General features: G+C 39.2%; 1 protein-coding gene across 7 annotated transcripts in view; it reads right to left on the reverse strand.

The window, feature by feature from the left end:
- SBF2 (SET binding factor 2) overlaps positions 1-18988 on the reverse strand; it is a 265755-nt gene that overhangs the window by 128570 nt on the left and 118197 nt on the right. For all 7 annotated transcript variants that reach the window (XM_060767041.2, XM_060767036.2, XM_060767031.2 and 4 more), the window contains exons 4-6: positions 16104-16217; positions 10279-10389; positions 4560-4665 (exon numbers count right to left, since the gene is read on the reverse strand). In XM_060767041.2, the coding sequence (XP_060623024.2) occupies positions 4560-4665; positions 10279-10389; positions 16104-16217 (331 nt within the window). The remainder of the gene's footprint in view (positions 1-4559; positions 4666-10278; positions 10390-16103; positions 16218-18988) is intronic.

Below are 18988 nucleotides of genomic sequence, written 5' to 3' on the forward strand. Positions count from 1 at the left end.
TGTTGCTATTAACAATACTGATATAACTTAAAATATAAAATTATTGTTAATTAACGTTGTGTTGAAAAAGATTTTAGGAACAAACAATGGGATTTGTAAAAAAAACAGCATAGAGGTTGTTGCTGCTGCTGATCCCTAAACATATTTTGTTATTAGCATTTTCAGAAGTGTTCTTTTTGTGAGCTTCTTGTTCCAATGTGACATTGTTTTGATCCGCATCTCAACCCCTTTCATGCTACTGTCTGGCACTCTCATCAGCATGTAAATATTCACTTGATCCAGATTATTTGTTAAATGTTAATAAGGAATAATATTATAGGTACATTAGGTACGATGTGTTTTAGGGCTAGCAATAATAGAAAGGTTTTGGATGAAAGGACCCCACACTAACACACACACAGGGGGATAATGTTGTGGTTTTAAAACTGCACTGACATTTATTCAGAGCCTTGACATGGCATGGGGAATGAATCTAAGCACTGTGTGATCAACTAGCCACTGGATTACATCCAGCACAAGCCCACTTGCTAGAAGACCAATAAGATCGCAGTATCTAGAAACAACATGGGTAGAAATCAGTGAAAGATTCTCATTGCCATCTGGAGTGAAGTAACGACGACAGATTCCCAAGATGGGATCAAGATCCCCCTAGGGACTGTCAAAATCAAGGAAATAGGTACACAAACTCCAATTTCCTTTCAGAATTAATCCAAAACAGTTCAAACCGTCACCAAATAGTTGGCAAACGTTGCAGGATAGAGTGGTGGCAAAGCAAAACAGGAGCTTCTTTGTTGAGTTCCAGGGCCAGAGAAGCAGATGGCAGAAGCAGAAGAACGGCCTGCCTCAGGGGAGTGTGCTTGCTCCATCCATGTTCAACATTTACACAAATGACCAGCCACTGCCAGATGGGAAAGAGAGTTTCATCTATGCTGATGGTCATGCCATTACCGCTCAAGCAGGGAGCTTTGAGATGGTAGAGCAGAAGCTCTCCAAAGCTCTAGGTGCCTTTACCGCCTATTACAGGGAAAACCAGCTGATCCCTAATCCATCTAAAACACAGACATGTGCTTTTCACCTGAAGAACAGACAAGCATCCCGAGCGCTGAGGATTACCTGGGAAGGAATCCCACTGGAGCATTGCAGCGCACCCAAATACCTGGGAGTCACTCTGGACCATGCTCTGACCTACAAGAAGCACTGCCTGAAAATCAAGCAAAAGGTGGGTGCTAGAAACAATATCAAACGAAAGCTGACTGGCACAAACTGGGGATCACAACCAGACACAGTGAAGACATCTGTCCTTGCGCTATGCTACTCTGCTGCTGAGTATGCATGCCCAGTGTGGAACACATCTCACCATGCTAAAAGAGTGGATGTGGCTCTTAATGAGACATACCACATTATCACGGGGTGTCTGCGCCCTACACCACTGGAAAAACTACACTGTCTAGCCGGTATTGCACCACCTGACATCCGCCGGGAAGTAGCAGCCAATAGTGAAAGGACCAAGGCAGTGACATCTCCAGACATCATCCCTTGTTTGGGTATCAGCCAGCATGACAACGACTTAAATCAAGAAATAGTTTTCTAAGATCTACAGAGACACTAGCTGGAACACCCCAGCAAGCGAGAGTCCAAAAGTGGCAGGCTCAAACCCAGAACCTCAATCAATGGCTGGTACCAAATGAGAGACTCCCCCCTGGGCACACAGAAGACTGGGCGACTTGGAAGGCACTGAATAGACTGTGCTCTGGCACCACGAGATGCAGAGCCAATCTTAAGAAATGGGGCTACAAAGTGGAACCCACGACATGCGAGTGTGGAGAAGAGCAAACCACAGACCGCCTGCTGCAATGCAACCTGAGCCCTGCTACATGCACAATGGAGGACCTCCATGCAGCAACACCGGAGGCACTCCAAGTAGCCAGATACTGGTCAAAGGACATTTAATCAACTACCAAGCTTGCAAACTTTGTGTTTTGTCTGTCTGTCTGTTTGTTTGTTTTGTTAAAAATGTAATACAAATGTCTGGTTGCTCCTGACACAATAAATAAACCATATGGGAGAACAAGGAAAGCTTACATCAGTAGTAATATGATAACAAACAACAACAGTGCAAAATTTTGTTTAAAGTAATAATTTACTATTCCTCATTACCTTTTCTGCCTTTCTGGATTTATTCTAATGCAACAAATGGATTAGGGGAAGAATTCGGGTCCTCAGGTCAGTAAGATTATTTTCCTGCCACAGAGATTATTTTAGGAGAAGGTGAATCCCTCTCTTCCCTGCAATCTAATGTAACATTAGATTCATTTAGCTGCCCAGTGCTACTGACATCCCTCTATCACTTTCCAGTAGAATAGAAGACACTAAATTCACTTACAGTGCATCCGTCTTAACTTTATAATATGTTGATAGCTCTATTTAAAGCTAAATAATGATGTTTTCTTGGCAGACAGAATTTGCCCTTGCTTTCCTCTGATAGAGTCTGATAGAATGTGACTTGCTGACCTAGTAGGTTTTCATTACCAAGCAGGGATTAGAACAGGCATGGGTAAACTTTAGCCCTCTAGGTGTTTTGTATTTCCACTCCCATAAATCCCAGCAGTTTATCGGCTGTTAGAAATTGTGGGAGTTGAAGTCCAAAACATCTGGAGGGCTGAAGTTTGCACATGCCTGGATTAGTATCTTGCTTTTTCGGTTTTCTAGCCCAACACTCAAACCATAACACCACACTGGCTCTCAGCCTCTCTTTCTTAACTAAGTAGGGTTCGAAAGGGACATGTATTTACCTTGCAGTTAATTTGAAGAATAAAAATGAAGATAAACTGGTGTGATAGGACTCCTACAGCACGTGGAGAAACCCATCTGGGGTGATTGTTCCTTGTGCCATCCTGAAAATGCCTTTTTCTTTTTGAACAGTTTACTACAAAATGGTCTTTTCTGTGTCTTTATTTAAATAACCACACTTAAAAGACTAGTTGGCAATAAAAAAAGTTTGTATTTCACTTTTCCAGTGCACTTTCATCATTATTTGCCCCAGTTTATTGCAATATCTCCTAATAAGCACGTACATACACACTTTAATTTTTCAGCTACAGAGAGGTGTTTTAAATTTCTCATTGTTTTGAAAGAAGAAGAAAGATCAGGGCTGACAGCAAAGAAACAAGAATCAAAATGAAGGCTGAAAACTCAATAGAAAGTTTTGACTACTATAGTTCAACAATCTATCTATCTATCTATCTATCTAAATGCTCTGTTTGTTTTGAATGACATCATAACTCAAAATCCACTGGACAAATTGCTGCCAAATTTGGCCACAAGTCACCTACTAATCCAAGGAGTGACCATCATCAAAAAATTGATTTTGTCATTTGGGAGTTGTAGTTGCTGGGATTTATACAATCAAAGAGCATTATGAACTCCAACAACAATGGAATTGAACCAAACTTGGCACACAGGACTCCCATGACCAACGGAAAATACTGAAAGGGTTTGGTGGGCATTGACCTTGAATTTTAGAATTGTAGTTCACCTACATCCAGAGAGCACTGTGGACTCAAACAATGATGGATGTGGACCAAACTTGGCAGGAATACTCAATATGCCCAAATGTAAACACAGATGGAGTTTGGGGGAAATAAACCTTGACATTTGGGAGTTGTAGTTACTGGGATGTATAGTTCACCTACAATCAAAGAGCATTCCCAATCCCACCAATGATAGAATTGGGCCAAACATCCCACACAGAACCCCCATGACCAACAGAAAATACTGTGTTTTTGGTGAGCCTTCTGACACCCCCCTTGTGACCCCCCCTCCCAGGGTCCTGATTTCCAGGTTGAGAAATGCTGCCTTAAGGCCATCCAGTCCAACTCTCTTCACCAGGGCAAGAAAACATAATCAAAGCCCTCCTGACAAAGAGCCATCTAGCAACAGATATAGATAGATATATATGATTCACACACACACACATATGTATGTATATGACAGATATAGTATCATAGACGTGAAAGGAACCCCTAAAGAAGGACAATTATAAATTGCATGTTCTAGAGTAGGCAAACCAGACAATCTCTACATCAACACTGACAAAGAAACAACAAGAAATACTGTTTACCCACAAACATAAAGAAATAACATATATTAGAAACCAACAGTTTCTCATTACTTTATTTGCCAGATCACCAGACTGGGCCACAGAAATGCATGGCAGGGGCGGCTAGTAATACTATATACTTTTCATTGAACAATACACTAGGATATTATTAATCATATACAGTTCTTCAAGTCAGTACGAATTCTACTAGCTTCAGAATTAGTCACCAAAATTGTACTGAGTGGGGTGGGGTTGGGTGGAGTGGGGGGCAAGTAGGAAACACATGGGCCATGTAGCTGAAAAAAAGAAACATGTTCAGATCACTGCTAAAACATATTTAAACTATGTTCCAAAATGTAACCCTTTCATTTTACAATTTCATGTTACAATTGAATTTCTGCAGTGATTATAAAAACAAATAATCACACAACCTACAATACTAATTCAAATTGTGACATACCTAATTGTTGAAATAGAAGAGCCACACTAGTTCCCGTAACAGGAAGACTATCATGTAAAGGAGTTTGTATCAGCTGTCTGTCTCCTGCTCCTAGGGAAAACAGCTTCTGTAGAAAAATATTGTAATACACTATTATTGCTTCTACAAAATGCTATTGCTTGTTGTTCTATTATCATCTACAAATTAAGTGGCATTGATATTTTAATGGTATTTTATTCAATATCACAAAATCCTAGAGACCACAAATATGTCCTACGGCCTTTTCACACAGCCCTATATCCCAGAATACCAAGACAGAAAATCCCACAATATCTGCTTTGAACTGGGTTATCTGAGTCCACAGTCAGATTATGTGGGATTTTCTGCCTTGATATTCTGGGATATAAGGCTGTGTGGAAGGGCCCCTAGATACCTGTAATTAACTGAGGGCCCTTCCACACAGCCCTATATCCCAGAATATCAAGGCAGGAAATCCCATATTATCTGAGTGTGGACTCAGATAACCCAGTTCAAAGCAGATATTGTGGGATTTTTTGTCTTGATATTCTGAGATATAGGGCTGTGTGGAAGGGCCCCGAGAGACTCATCCAGTGAGTTTTCTGTGTATCATAAACACATCTTAAGTAAGCAGGGAAGTCTCACTTTCCTACTGAGTTTTGAAGAAAGCCAGTGACATCATGAGCAATTTGGTGACCCTGACTTTAAAAGCCAGACTTAGGGCCCTTCTACACAGCCCTATACCCCAGAATAACAAGGCAGAAAATCCTACAATATCTGCTTTGAACTGGGTTATCTGAGTCCACACTCAGATAATGTGGGATTTTCTCTCTTGATATTCTGGGATATAAGGCTGTGTGGAATATATAAATATATGTGCTATTTTGGTTTTTAATGCTTATATTGTCTTGTTAATTTTATGTTTATGCTGTTTTCTTTGTATGTATTGATTATGTTACTTGGAAACCGCTCTGAGTAACCTTGAGGAGATAGAGCGGTATATAAATAAAGTTTTGTTGTTGTTGTTGAAGGGACCCAGTCAGATAAAATTTGCCACTTTTTAAGTTTCTGAATTTTTCTTCCAAATACTCTACTCCAGAGAACACTTATGCAACTTCTCTCAACCACCTTTACTGATTGGCTTCCATTAATCTTTCTATTATACTTATTTCTTGTGTGCTTCACGTTGCACATCACAATGTTTCTTGCACAATTAAAGGAAATCAGAGAATGCAAACTGATAACATGAAAATCTGGGAATGCTATGTAATATTTGCCTAACAAAAGAATAACATATCCATCAAAGAGACAAAAGATGGGGGTGATGGAATGACAACTGCAAAAGTGGGGTTTGAATGTTTATCCTTGTGATTGACTGAATCACAGAATCATAGAGTAGGAAGAGACCTCATAGGCCATCCAGTCCAACCCCCTGCCAAGAAGCAGGAAAATCACATTCAAAGCACCTGCAACATTATCTCAACATTAAAACCTGTCAGGTTTTAATGTTGAGATAATGTTGAGATAAATTATTTTAATATTTATACTGTATTGTTGTCCCGGCATTGAATGTTTGCTGTTTGTATATTGTGCTCTGCTCTGAGTCCCCTTCGGGGTGAGAGGGGCATAATATAAATCTTTTAAATAAATAATAATAAATAGGTTGAATAGAGAAGAAAAGCAGAATAAATGAAGACAAGATGGATAGTGATTCATGTCTTCTTATAGAGTCTGCAAAATATGCTACTATTTATCAATGTATTTGTATGTAACCCTTTCACAAGATCTCAAAACAACATACACATAAAAATAAAATAAAATAATGATTTTTAAATAGTTTAAAAAGATCCAAAACAATAAAACCATGTAAAATAGTTTAAAATCAGCTATGGATTTAGGCCCAGTTGTTAAACTCCAAAAGCATTAATAATGTTATCATTAGCATATACTGAATCAAACTAAATCCAACCAAAATGCAAAAAGTACAGTATGCAAGTTTTTGAAGCTTCACTGGCTTCTCCATTAGGCAAAGAAGTTAAAAATCATACGCAAGGAGTGATAATAATAGAATCACAGACCTATATCTTTTCTTAGATGTTAGTTCCATTGTTAGTGAAGATGGTCTAGAATAGTATCCGTGATCATTGACCAAGGCAGTTCATACTTCCAGGAGTTGAAGCTCAAAACATCTGGACCACTAGAGTTTGGGAAATTCTAGTCTGAGGAATATCACTGCATTCAGAGACCCCTTTTTGGCTATGTGGTGACTGGACCAAGAAGAAATGTTGGCTCCAGAGTCAATGCCAGTTAAGGAAACAGAAACTGGAGAGACACCTGCTGACATTTCAAAGGGAAAATACAAGCAAAAGGGTGGTCCAAAGGGTGGCAGTACATGAGAGTCTGAGTGAAGAGGAAGAACAGTCTCAAACACAAGAAGCTTCAAGACAGATTATCATCTCTTGCCACAATGGAGCTGGAACCTAATTCAAGTCTTCCAATACAGGAGGAGAAGCTGATGCCAGCTGAGTGATAGCAGTTCCAATTTGTGCAGCCTGGGGAGGTGAGAGTCATATGTGCTCTAATTCCTTGTCCTGTCTGTCTTATCAAACAAGCCGAGGGCGGAATGGCAGAGTCGATGAAGGGTGTTGTCAGTGTCTCCTCAGAAGAAGGCAGAATCATTATTTGCCTAAAGGAAGCAGTTGTTAGGCCTGTATTAGAAAGACTATTCGCGAACAACTATCAACCAGCGTCAAACCTTTTGTTTTGAGGCAAGGTATTGGAGAGTGTGGTGCCCTCCCAACTCCAGGGGTTTCTGGATGAAATGGATTATTTAGATCCATTTCAAACTGGTTTCAAGCCTGGCTATGGAACAGAGACAGCTTTTGTCACCTTGTTGGATGACCTATGAAGAGAGCTGGACAAGGGTGTGTGTCCCTTTTGGTTCTTTCAGAGGCTTTCGATACCTATGAACATGATATCTTTCTGGATCGCCTCGCTGGGATGGAACCCAGAGGAAATGTTTTACAGTGGGTCCATTCCTTCCTTGAGGGGTGCACCCAGATGGTAGTGCTGGGACACTCCTGTTCAAACCCTTGGCCATTAGCCCGTTGGGTCCCTCAGGGTTTCTGTTTGTCCCCCATGCTGTTTAACATATTGAAGAAACCACTGGGATAGGTCATCTGGAGTTTTGGAATGCAGCGCATCTAAATGAAACTCTATTACTCCTTTCCACCAAGGAAACCTTCCTAGTCCTAAACCAGTTACCATCATAAGTAATGAACTGGATGAGGGAAAACAAACTGAAACGTAATCCAGGTAAGACAGATGATCTTGATCAGTCTGAGGGCAGATCAGGAAATAGGTATCCAGCCTGTGCTAGGTGGGATTACCTTCTCTCTGGAGACACAATCACAATTTGTGGGTACTCGGTGTGGTCAGGAATGCCTCTGCACATTGAAAACTTGTGCATCAACTGTGTCCATTCCTTGAGACATCAGACCTGACCATGATACATGCCTTAGTTACGTCTCAGTTGGATTACTATAAAACACTCTACTTGGGTTTGCACTGGAAAAGTGCATGGAACCTTTGGCTAGTCCAAAGAATTGCAGCCTGATTGTTAACTGGGGTTTGCTACAGGGAATACACAATTCCCGTGTTGCAACTGGGCACAATTCAAATTGTAAACAGGTTCAGGCTATTTGGCAAATTGTACCTCCCTGTACAAACATGTCAAGGGCCTGAATGCTCAGGAGAAGTCCTTCTTTCAGTCCCACAACCATTGAAAGCACAGCTGGCGGGAATGTGAAAGGGGGCCTTCTTGGTGGATGTCCCTGAGCTGTGGAACTCTCTGCCTAGAGATGCCAGAATGGCCCCCTCTCTGCTATCCTTCTGGTGGCAGACCAAGACTTCTTTATTCAGGCAGACTTTTAAAGAGGAACATTTTAAGACTGAGTCGGGGCGTGTGCTGTAGGGCATTTGATTATTTTAACTGTTTTAAAGAATTTCAAGTGTTTTAAATGATTTTGACTTGCATGTTCAATTATACTTTAATATTCATATGATATGGATTTTGAATTACTTTTTTTTAGTGTTGTGAGCCTTTTTGTGTCTCAACCAAGACATAAAAGTGTTATATATAATAATAAGGAGGAGGAACAAAACAAGTATGTATAGGTGGAATGGAAGCTGGCAAAGAGAGAAACTCAGTCTTCCTTTTTAAAGAATAGATTGAATAGGAAAGCCTGGTTTAAGGATTACAAGGAGAACTTGCAGCTTATTGGAGTGCATGGACAAGAAGGCCTTTGTCTGCACTGATACACTTTTAGACCATCTTTTTCTATTTAATTTTTTTAATATTCTAAAGAGACTCTCAATTACATACATAAATATTCCAGTATAACAAAGCTAGGGAAATAAAAAAACACAAAGTGAGGAAAATAACCACATTATTTGTGAGGTGTTTTATCAATTCTGAACAAGTTCAGATCATCACAACTAACAAGAATAGTAACATCTGAAACAAAAATTAGGGCTGTGGCTCGAACTTCAACACTTTTCTTCTTTCATATTCTTTTTAGTATCTTTGCCTGGTGAAGAGGCCACTGAAGCTCTGAAAGCTTGCATTAAGCATTTTGTGTATTTGGACTGGCCAAAAAAGGTAACAGTGTTTTGTGTTTTTTGTTGCATTTTGCTGTATAGCCTAAATGGCTTCCCCTGAATATGTTTCCAAATCAAACTAATTATCAATCTCAGTATGTTCTTCTTTGATATAAGGTTCTTAAGCTCATGGTGCCATCAGTTAAAAAGCAATAGGCAGCAAGAAATGAGAAAGAACATTTCTTGTTGCCTGTTTCCTTTTAACCAGAGATGGTAGAAACTGAAACTTGGAATTCCAGCACACAAGGCATGTGCTCCAAAGCAAGATCAAAAGGAGCACGATAAGAGCACAAATTCAGGCATGGGATAATGAAACATCTAGTAACTGCGATCAGTGAATATAAATACTAGTTCAGCTTAGGTATACACAACATTAGTTGATGAACAATTTTAGTTTCTTCTACTGTTCATTTTTCCATACAGTCTGTTAAATTTAATATGCCACTTTAATAAGTCCCCCTTGAGACTGTGCTCCAGTCTACTGTTAATAGACTGGAGCAAGGAGGTTGGGGAAAGGATCTTATCTATGTGTACTGTCATCACACCCTCCTGAAATTTGTTGGGATAATTGGGCAGTCACTATCAGAAAAGAAAGAACTATACATAAACGCTGTGCAAGTATTAAACATAAGCTTTAAATTAGCAATATGTAACGTATTTTTCCAATACTGTCATCTTTATGTAATGTCACGCTTTCCATACTACAAATATATATGGACAACTCAAATACAGATTTACATCAGAATGCAAAGAGTCAATAATAGCACAGCTGAAGGAGAGAAAAACTACATCTAAATTAAGAGGGGGAAAATATTTTGAAATACCAGCAATAAAAAAGGTTGAATGTTGCAAAATTTTCTATCCGAATTAAAGGCAAACTCAATGACAAAATTAACCCCTTGACCTTATTGTGGAATGGAATTCTTGCTCTCTTCAGAAGGCGGGCCATTGGGGCATATTCCATTGAACTATGGTCCTTTATTAAAGCAAAATATTTGAAGAATTTATTGTTGCTTTCTTCATAAATTAAATTAACTGGATAAATACCCTTTTCCCTTTTTACCTGTGACCCTCCAGCAGCAGGGACAAAGCATGAACAAAGATTTGCAATGAGATTCTCCAAAGAGACGTTCAGATTGTCCACATACACAGTGTAGACCAAGCCAAGGCAAGCCTAAAATATGAAATAAAAACAAATAAAATTGAAACCTGGGGAGAGCCAAATTATAAAAGATATATATTTATAGTGTAAGAAATACATTCTTGAAATCCTTAAACATGTGATATGAAAAATACTTTACTGAAAGAAATGTAACACTAAGCTCTTAAGACTTTTTGGGGAGTTTAGACTATCATTTTCTATAAGCATATGTATAGTGTATATACAAAAACCAATGTATACAAAAATGTAGGCAGGTATAATTAAATAAACTTAATTAAGAAGCATAACAAAGCTTAATAAATGCTTTCAGTAACAATAATCAGGAATGAGCCAGCCTTTATTTAACATTAGAAGCATTTGTAGCTGGCCTTACAGATCCATGGGGGTTTGGCTCCATTACCCCACAAAGAAGCCAAAAAATATAAATGGTCATGCTTCATGTTATTAACATTGTCACCATTTTAGGCATAGAATGTGATCATGAGGGTATATCTTGCTTTTTTATATAAATACAAGGTATAAATACAAGGTAATGAAATAATATCACGGTTCTATAGTAACTGAGATTTATTTCTGCCTTACTATATGTGCCTTATCACAACATATGGCTTACAGGACATAGGAAGCAATTAACATATAACTCAAAATACGAATGTCTCATCCATTCTGCTATTTTCGTGCCTGCCAACTGGCTTTATATGGGATAAAAGAAGTGACCAGTAATTGGGAATATAAGCAATATAGATCAAGTCTCCAAAATCTAATGGCTTCTGGGTCTGGGCCAAACCTTTCCTTCCTCGTGGTGCTCTAGGCATTATGTCTATTTTAACCACAATATAAAAGTAGGACCTAAATATTAACTGAAACTATTGAACAGGAGGTAAGACATTTTACTTGTTTAAAGTTGTCTGCTAGACTTCATCCCTCTCAAACCTAAATGTTAGATAGAGTTAGCTCTGACCACTGTAATTCAGATATACTTTAATTATCGCATCCTGTAGCAGCTGTAGAACTTGAAATATTTAGAAGTTCAAATTTAAAATATATTTGTTGAGCAATCAAAGCTGTGTGAAATAACAGAACATTATAAGAAAGTGAATTGCTTCCTTTGGGGGTGGGTGAGATGATGTTTGAGGTTAGGCTGAAAAATCTTCCCTACATTGTTTATACTTACCCAAAGTGTCCTTGTTACTGCTTCACAATTGCTATGCTGCAGAAGCAAATGAGCTGAATCATCTGCATAGAGAAGTTTTACTTGTATATTTATGATCAGGAGTCATCAAAGTATGAACTGGGAAATAGGATTCTATTTGTGGTTCCCCTACACAATGAGCAGTGAGAACTACTGTATAGAACATAATCTTGGCAGTGACGCACTCCCAAGCTCTGGACTAATTCTATTCACCTAAGCTGCTCACAGGAACTTCCTGGATAGGAAGGACTACAAAACCTTATTTACTGGATTGGGACTTTGCCTGCTTGACAAACAAAAGTTCTTAGCTCTGGTACACTCCTTAGCTTTGACTCCCTGCCACAACTCCTAAAGTCTGGGTATGACACAACTATGACATTAGCTAAAATTAAAAGCTATGTTTTTTCAGAACCACATAGGAACAAAACTGGGGGAGAGCAGGCACCTTATTTTTAACTTTAGTTCTTCAAGTTATTATTTTTGAACTCACACACATGGGATTCTCTGCACCTCTTTGGAAACCTTTAGACTAGATCTAAAAGTTTAAAAGTCTAGAAAGGAGGATTCACCCTCCTTTCAACTACATAGGCTCACTGCAATTCCCACTCAAAATACCTCAATTCCATGTTCACCAGAGCAACCAGCAACAAAGAAAGTCGAGTATAGCAATAGATGGAAGGGGATGAGTTGTAGAGTTCACACGTGACCATTCTAAGAACCAGAATTACAAGTAAGCAATCTGTTTTTCTTCTTTGTGGTCTCCGTGTCTCATACTTGGTAAAGATTAGCATGCTATACGCATCTAAATGGAGGGTGGAACTATGTTGATGAGAATGAAAGAACAGAAAAAATGAAAGTTATCTGGTTATGTGGTAGTCTAGTAATAAGATGACAGTATCTTTTGGAAGAAAAATGCAATCTGGAAACAGGACCAGCTTATGTTCGTGGAATTGGAGGAAAGGTGAATCCACTCTTAAAGTGGCCAGTTTGCTTGATCTTCTGGCAGAGGTGAAAACAATAAGAAACACGGCCTTCTACAAAAGGAATTTCTCATTTTTGGTAGCATGAAAAAGGTCATCAAACAGAAGTCTTCAATGACTGCTCTAGCTTCAGCACAGAAACCTGAAGCCTGAACCCAGGTATGGTGTCTCTAAACAATGATCCCAGCAAGAGATTGCATTGCAGAATTAGCAATATGCCAATCTTCTGGGTGGACAAAATAGGAACCTCAAGGTAGTTTACTTTACTTACTTAGGTGATCTTTTGTTGCCTGAGGATGATGGTCCTCCAAGTCTAGTGGCTTGACGTGCCTTTCTCTTGGACATTTCTTCCTTTCGCCCCCCCCCCCCCCCTCATTTGTGCCTGTTCGAATTCCACAGTATTGCTGGTCACCGCTGACTCTAGTTAGAGTGCTCAACGGCCAGGGCTTCCCCGTTCTCGGTGTCTATGCCACAGTTTTTAAGATTAGATTAAGCCCATCTTTAAATCTTTTTTCCTATCTACTAATGTTACGTTTCCCATTCTTGAGTTGGGAATATAGTGACTGCTTTGGAAGACAGTGATCGGGAATTTGGACAACATGGTCAGTCCAGCAGAGTTGATGAAAGCATATGCATTCCCTTTCTATCCTCCTTGGGCGGCCTTTCAAGAAGCAAAGCATCTTTATCTCATAGGTACTGCTGCCCTCATGCAAGCCTTATAGTCAGATGTAGAGTGCCACAGTACAATTGACTTTATAATCCATGAGCTCAGACCAGTACCTTTGTCCATCCAGGATTCAATTTTATAGCTTACCTGGTAGTTTAATTAGAGCAGTGATTCACAACCTCTGGTGGCCACAATTACTGACATTTCACCAAGTTGTCTGAAGCTTCTGGGAGTAGAAGTCCCCAACGCCTGGAAGGATCAAGGTTGGGAGCCACTGGTTTAGAGGTAGCTGCCTGAATAATAATCAAGTCTGGAAACAGATGTTTGAAAAGGATGGCACAGCTGGAATCTTGGATCTGACACAATCCTTTGAAATGGCAGAATACAAAGAATTGATGAAAGTTACTTCTAAGGGTATTTCACAACATTCACCAAAGCAGGCAGGAATTGAATAGCCACTGGAGGTACACTTTGGAGATAATACAATGAAAACTTGGATCAGGAGTTGTGGAAGGAAGCTGCTGAATACCCGATTCCAAAATCTTAGCCACTCCAAGCTCCTGATTGGCATATGAACAAGTGTCTTGGTGGGGACAGCTGGTTCTAGCTGGCCACATTTTATTAATTGATTTGGTGGAGAAGGAAAAGGTGGATCAGAGCTGGAGTCTTTAGAGGCAGGGAAGTGGAGCATAACTTCCCTTCAAGACATCAGAAGGAAGGAGAGTCGCAGGAAGGAAGGAGTTTCCCTTCAAGACATCACAAAGAAGGAGTCAAGGGAGGAAAGTGACTACAGGGTCCTTCCTCTCAAAACCAACACTGATGGAAAAGCCTGTGGTTGCGAAAAGGGATGAGAAGGAATAATCAGAGGCCTCACACCCATGGATCTAGTGGAAGCTGTTTTGTTTAGAAGAGCTGACTGATCTGATTGAGAATATGGAGACAGACACAAAAGAAATGTCAAGTGGGTCTCTCAGCACTGGAGGAGTTCAAAATATAACATATCCAGTCACAGGCACATCTTGGTAAGAGGAATATGGAGAATAGGGCCTATACCAATCTCTATGACGGAGTGGGTGGATAACGGTTCCAACCTGATAGAGACTATGTCCAACAGTTATCATAATATTATACCACTGGTGGGATTGGAGGAGGAGGACTGTGATGAGGAGTGTCCTGTAGGTGAAAATGAGACAGTTCTTGCAGTGTGCTAGGTGAGTGCTGATGAAGTGGTGAGCTTGGACCAGTGAAAGGTGATGGAATGTTGGCTATGAACATAAGATCAACCTCTCATTGAGGTGTAGATAAAAGACTGGTAAGTACTTCACCCTCTGAATACAATCCCAGATATAGGACATGCAAGAAAGTCTTCTTCCAAGTGTTGTATGCAGATTAGAAACAGGAGATCCAGATATATAGCCCATGCTGTCAGGGCCAACAGCAAGTGAGAGAACCAAAATAGACGGCACTATCAGATTGACAATATAAGGCAGCAGCATCACATCTGACTCCTTCAGATAAGTTGAAAATAAATGAGCAGGCTCGACTTTCTTCTTACAAACTGAAGAATCACCAAAAGGCGTCTTTTGGATCTTGAAAACAGCAGAGATTTCAGAAAGAGCCTGCATAGTTTTGTGCAGCACCAATTATTTCAAGTAGGACTGGTTTGACTCTAAAGTTGATGGTACCAAAGATCCCTGATGTTCGAAGGAAGCTTTATCATTATTGATGCAACTCATTGGTAAAGTAGATGGTGAAGCTTATGGTACTGAACTCTTAAAGAAGGGTTCCCAACAGAATGACATGCTCTCTAACATGGGCCTCACATTGCTAGATATTTTCTTCCAAAATGACAACATCCACAAGTAAGAATACAAACATACCATAGCTGTTGTGGGTAACTGAAGCAGTCCTCTCACCATCCATATTTAGTAGTAAGAGTCCTCTCTGTTTGCTGACCTCTGGGCCTGGTATGGCAGCTCTAGAGAAGGCTAGTATCTGCTAACTCCTTCCTCAATCAAAACTCTGACTCACAACCTTTCAGCAGATGCCCTACAATCCTAATACCATGTGCTCAGGCAAAATACTTTGTCTACAAACAATAAAGCAACAGAACACTGATGGGTAGACAACCACCACCTCCATATAATTCACAAAAACCACCAACCAACAAACTCTCTCAAAAAACTCCATGTGGCGAGGGATGTTTAACCTAACAAATATAAACTGAGGGCTGAGAAGGGCGGTATACAAATATAATAAATAAATAAATGAATGAATAAACTCAAATTGTGTTTCACCACACCCATGCAAAGCACCTGTTTGCTGAGCTTGATTCACCAAGCTCAAAGGACCGGGGTTATAACTATACAGAGAACTAGCTAGTTTCCGCCTGCTTCCTGAAGCTATGTGCTTAGGCAGAGGAGATGGGACTAAACACAATGATGTGAAGGGGAAGGAGAACTGGGGAGGTTTAATGGGAATTGTTCTGAGATCAGTATAGCTGGGTGGGCTTTCTCCTGAAAATATCTAGTTTTATACATTTTTTAATATGGTCTTGTGAGAACAAAGAATTCCATATGTGTGAGTCATTGGGCCCTTCTACACAGACATATAACCCAGAATATCAAGGTAGATAATAAACAATAGCTGCTTTGAACTGGGTTATCTGAGTCCACACTGCCATAAAATCCAGTTCAATGTGGATTTCATACAGCTGTGTGAAAGGGGCCTTAGAGACCATGAAGAAGAATTAATCATGGGCTAGGGAGTTGTTGGGTTTTTTTTTTTTTTTGCACAAATAATCATAACAAAGCAGAGATATTTTAAGATCACATATAAACTCTGATACCAGATGCATACACTGAAACATGATAAAGATTTTTTTTACCCTGAAAATTTCTGGATAATCTAATCTGGATACCAAAACCAAGCTTTTGGGAGCAAAGACTGCTGCAGGTTGAATCAAACCAGACTCCTCCTCTCCTTCAGTTTCTCTTGTGCCCTTGAAAAAAGAGAAACTTCACTCAGCAGACAAAATGTAGGCATCTTTTTGAAGCAACAGTATGAAAAACTCAGTAAGTTATAAAATTAGAAGTAGAACTTTAAGACAACAGAATACCATTTGTGTTTCGCTTTACAAGACAGCTTACAGCAACCCAATAAAATATTTAAATATAGCACCTGAATAAAATGCAATGAATGTCTGAAAATTGTGTAAAATATATAATATAACATAATATATAAAATGATATAACATATTTTAAGAATTATTTCTTCAATGTTATTCCCAAGATATGAGCAGTCAGTGAATACAATGTCAAGCACAATGGAGTATCCTATCTCAATGGCCTACTCAGTTGGTTAAATGAACATTTCCACTTTCATGAGTTATTATTTCCTAGCCAGGGGGAAAGAGCAAGTCCAAATAGCTTTTTGTCAAGAATTTTGGAACAAGAGAAATTATTTCTACTTTTACACCATACTCTGATTCAACAGCTTATCCTATTGACTTTAGCTCTCTTTCAATTCAAAATTATAATTCCTGACAATAGTACCGCTTGGTTTGACTTTCAATTGCCACACCAATTGGTTGATTTTAGAGTTTGGAATAGACAATCTTTCAAAAATCAAGATCTAAATACGTATCATTGGCTTCTTCATTGCAATAATCCTTCTCTAAGAAGGGAGTCAAATCTATCTACCAAGTTCAAGAAGTATTTAACTAGGCCTGGGCTTTAAGATAAGAGAAACAAGGGGAGGAAAGCTGCAACTCACTGCTTTCTAGCCATTTTTGGGAGGGGGGGGGGGAAGAAATAGCTTAATAGACATTACTATTTATTGGTGCCATCCAAAGATACTATGCTAACGTTATGCTAATGGCAGATAACTGCCATTGACATACATTACTGCTATTTTTATGGCATTCTCATTTAATGTTAATTGCATTTGGGTTTCTGCTGAAAGAGCAGGGTGTTTATTACCATAATTTTAGAGGTTCAACTCAAAGAACCTACTTCATTTAATATATTATACATTTTAGATATGAAAGTATTATATTATTAGCTTTCCATTGTTCACTTTTCCTGTTTATTTTTTATACTATACTGAGAAATTCAAACAGCCAAAACACCTTTAAGAGGGCGTTCTGACATTCCTATAGACTTCAGTGAAACAGACAGCAAGGACCGTTCATATTTTGTTTCCCAGACCTTTACTGTTTTTCATCCCTTTTTATGGGATTCCGTTAAAATGTGCAAGTTCTTATTATTCTGAACATTAGACAAAATCCCTAATTTGGGAGAGGGTTAATTCAGTTGCAATATTATTTCACTAACATACATTTGCCCAATAAAAGGCATTCCCTTATCCTCTATTCTGTGAGAGAAATTACTTGTTCTTTAAAAATAATTTTTATTACGATTTTGAAATGTTCTGTGAGATAAATTAATGGCAACTAAAGTTAAAGAAAATCTTCACTATTTCTTTGAGGAACCTCAGCATTGGCTTAAGCTGTTGGAACAGACCAGATTTCAACACTTTTAATGCTTTATCAAGCATCACTGAATAAAATTCTGATTTAAACCACCTTTTCCCCTTTCCCCTCAAGCTTGGAATGATAAAAATTCTCAGGTTAAATGAACCCACTTCTTCTTCCCCAACAGTCAGAATATCAGTTAAGCCTTGGCTGGAGGTGCTAGAATTGTTGGCATATTTTTCCTTTCTACCATGAGAGCAATCACAGGCTGCAAACAGAGAATGAGGATGTCTTTTTCTGGAGTGCTAAAGTTTCCTGTTCCTTGCATCCATAATAGAGGACACGAGGGATTGAACTGTTACTAAAAGATGAGAAAGTTCTCTCCCTCCTTGCCTTTGTGGGCTTATGGTGTCTCAATTGAGATGAACAAGCTTCAAGTGGGTACAACCACAATATGGTTGATCATGTCAATCCAGGCCTCTGATGAAGCTAATTTTCAAGTAATCAGTGGCTGCCTCGACCCTGCCTGACTAGTGGAGGTTGTGACATCTGTAAAAATGGCACTGGAGGAATGGGCTGTATTAACGCACACGCTGGCTCCCCTCACAGGTGGACTCAGAACTCCCATGCTTGGAAAAAAGCCTTATAAAGCTGCAGGTGCCTGGTAAGGGGAAATGTTGAATATAGCTCATCTTGCTTAACCACTTCGCAACACAGGTTGCTGAAACATGCCAGGAACTTGTCTGCCAGCTAGAAGATCAGCACTGAATTGTGCACTGCCCCACCCATCTGAAAAATTCCCCCCAGAGACAGCAGTAGGATCCAACTTGGATCTGACAGGACCCGTTCACAATGTCTCTGTTTTGTCTTGGTGGTAAACCCATTAATGTTTTCTTTTTTTAAAAAAAAAAAAATCCAAACTGCTTCAGTCCTACTCTGAACTCCTTAGGGGTGGTGCCAAAAGACTGAGTGGTTCTCTTCTTGCAGGGCAGGATTATAAACTATGAGTTTTCAACCAATCACCTAACGCTTTCTTGTATGCTTCAGATCCTACTGACCACTGTGTTTTTATTTTCTTTACAGAATTCAGAAAGCAAGCTTATGAGGCAGTGATTGTATCTTTTTTTTTGTGCTGCTGTCAGTTATTACTATGAAGACTATTTTCTCCGGCAGGATAAGTTATTTCCTTTGGGGACTACTGAGGTATTTTGGAAGAATTGCTATTTTGAAATCAGTGTACAGGTTAGAGATTTAATATGTCCAAAGTGAATCTTCTAATAACAAAATTCATTACAAAA

Source organism: Anolis sagrei, chromosome 1 (genome assembly GCF_037176765.1).
Source record: "Anolis sagrei isolate rAnoSag1 chromosome 1, rAnoSag1.mat, whole genome shotgun sequence".
Taxonomy (NCBI): Eukaryota; Metazoa; Chordata; class Lepidosauria; order Squamata; family Dactyloidae; genus Anolis; species Anolis sagrei.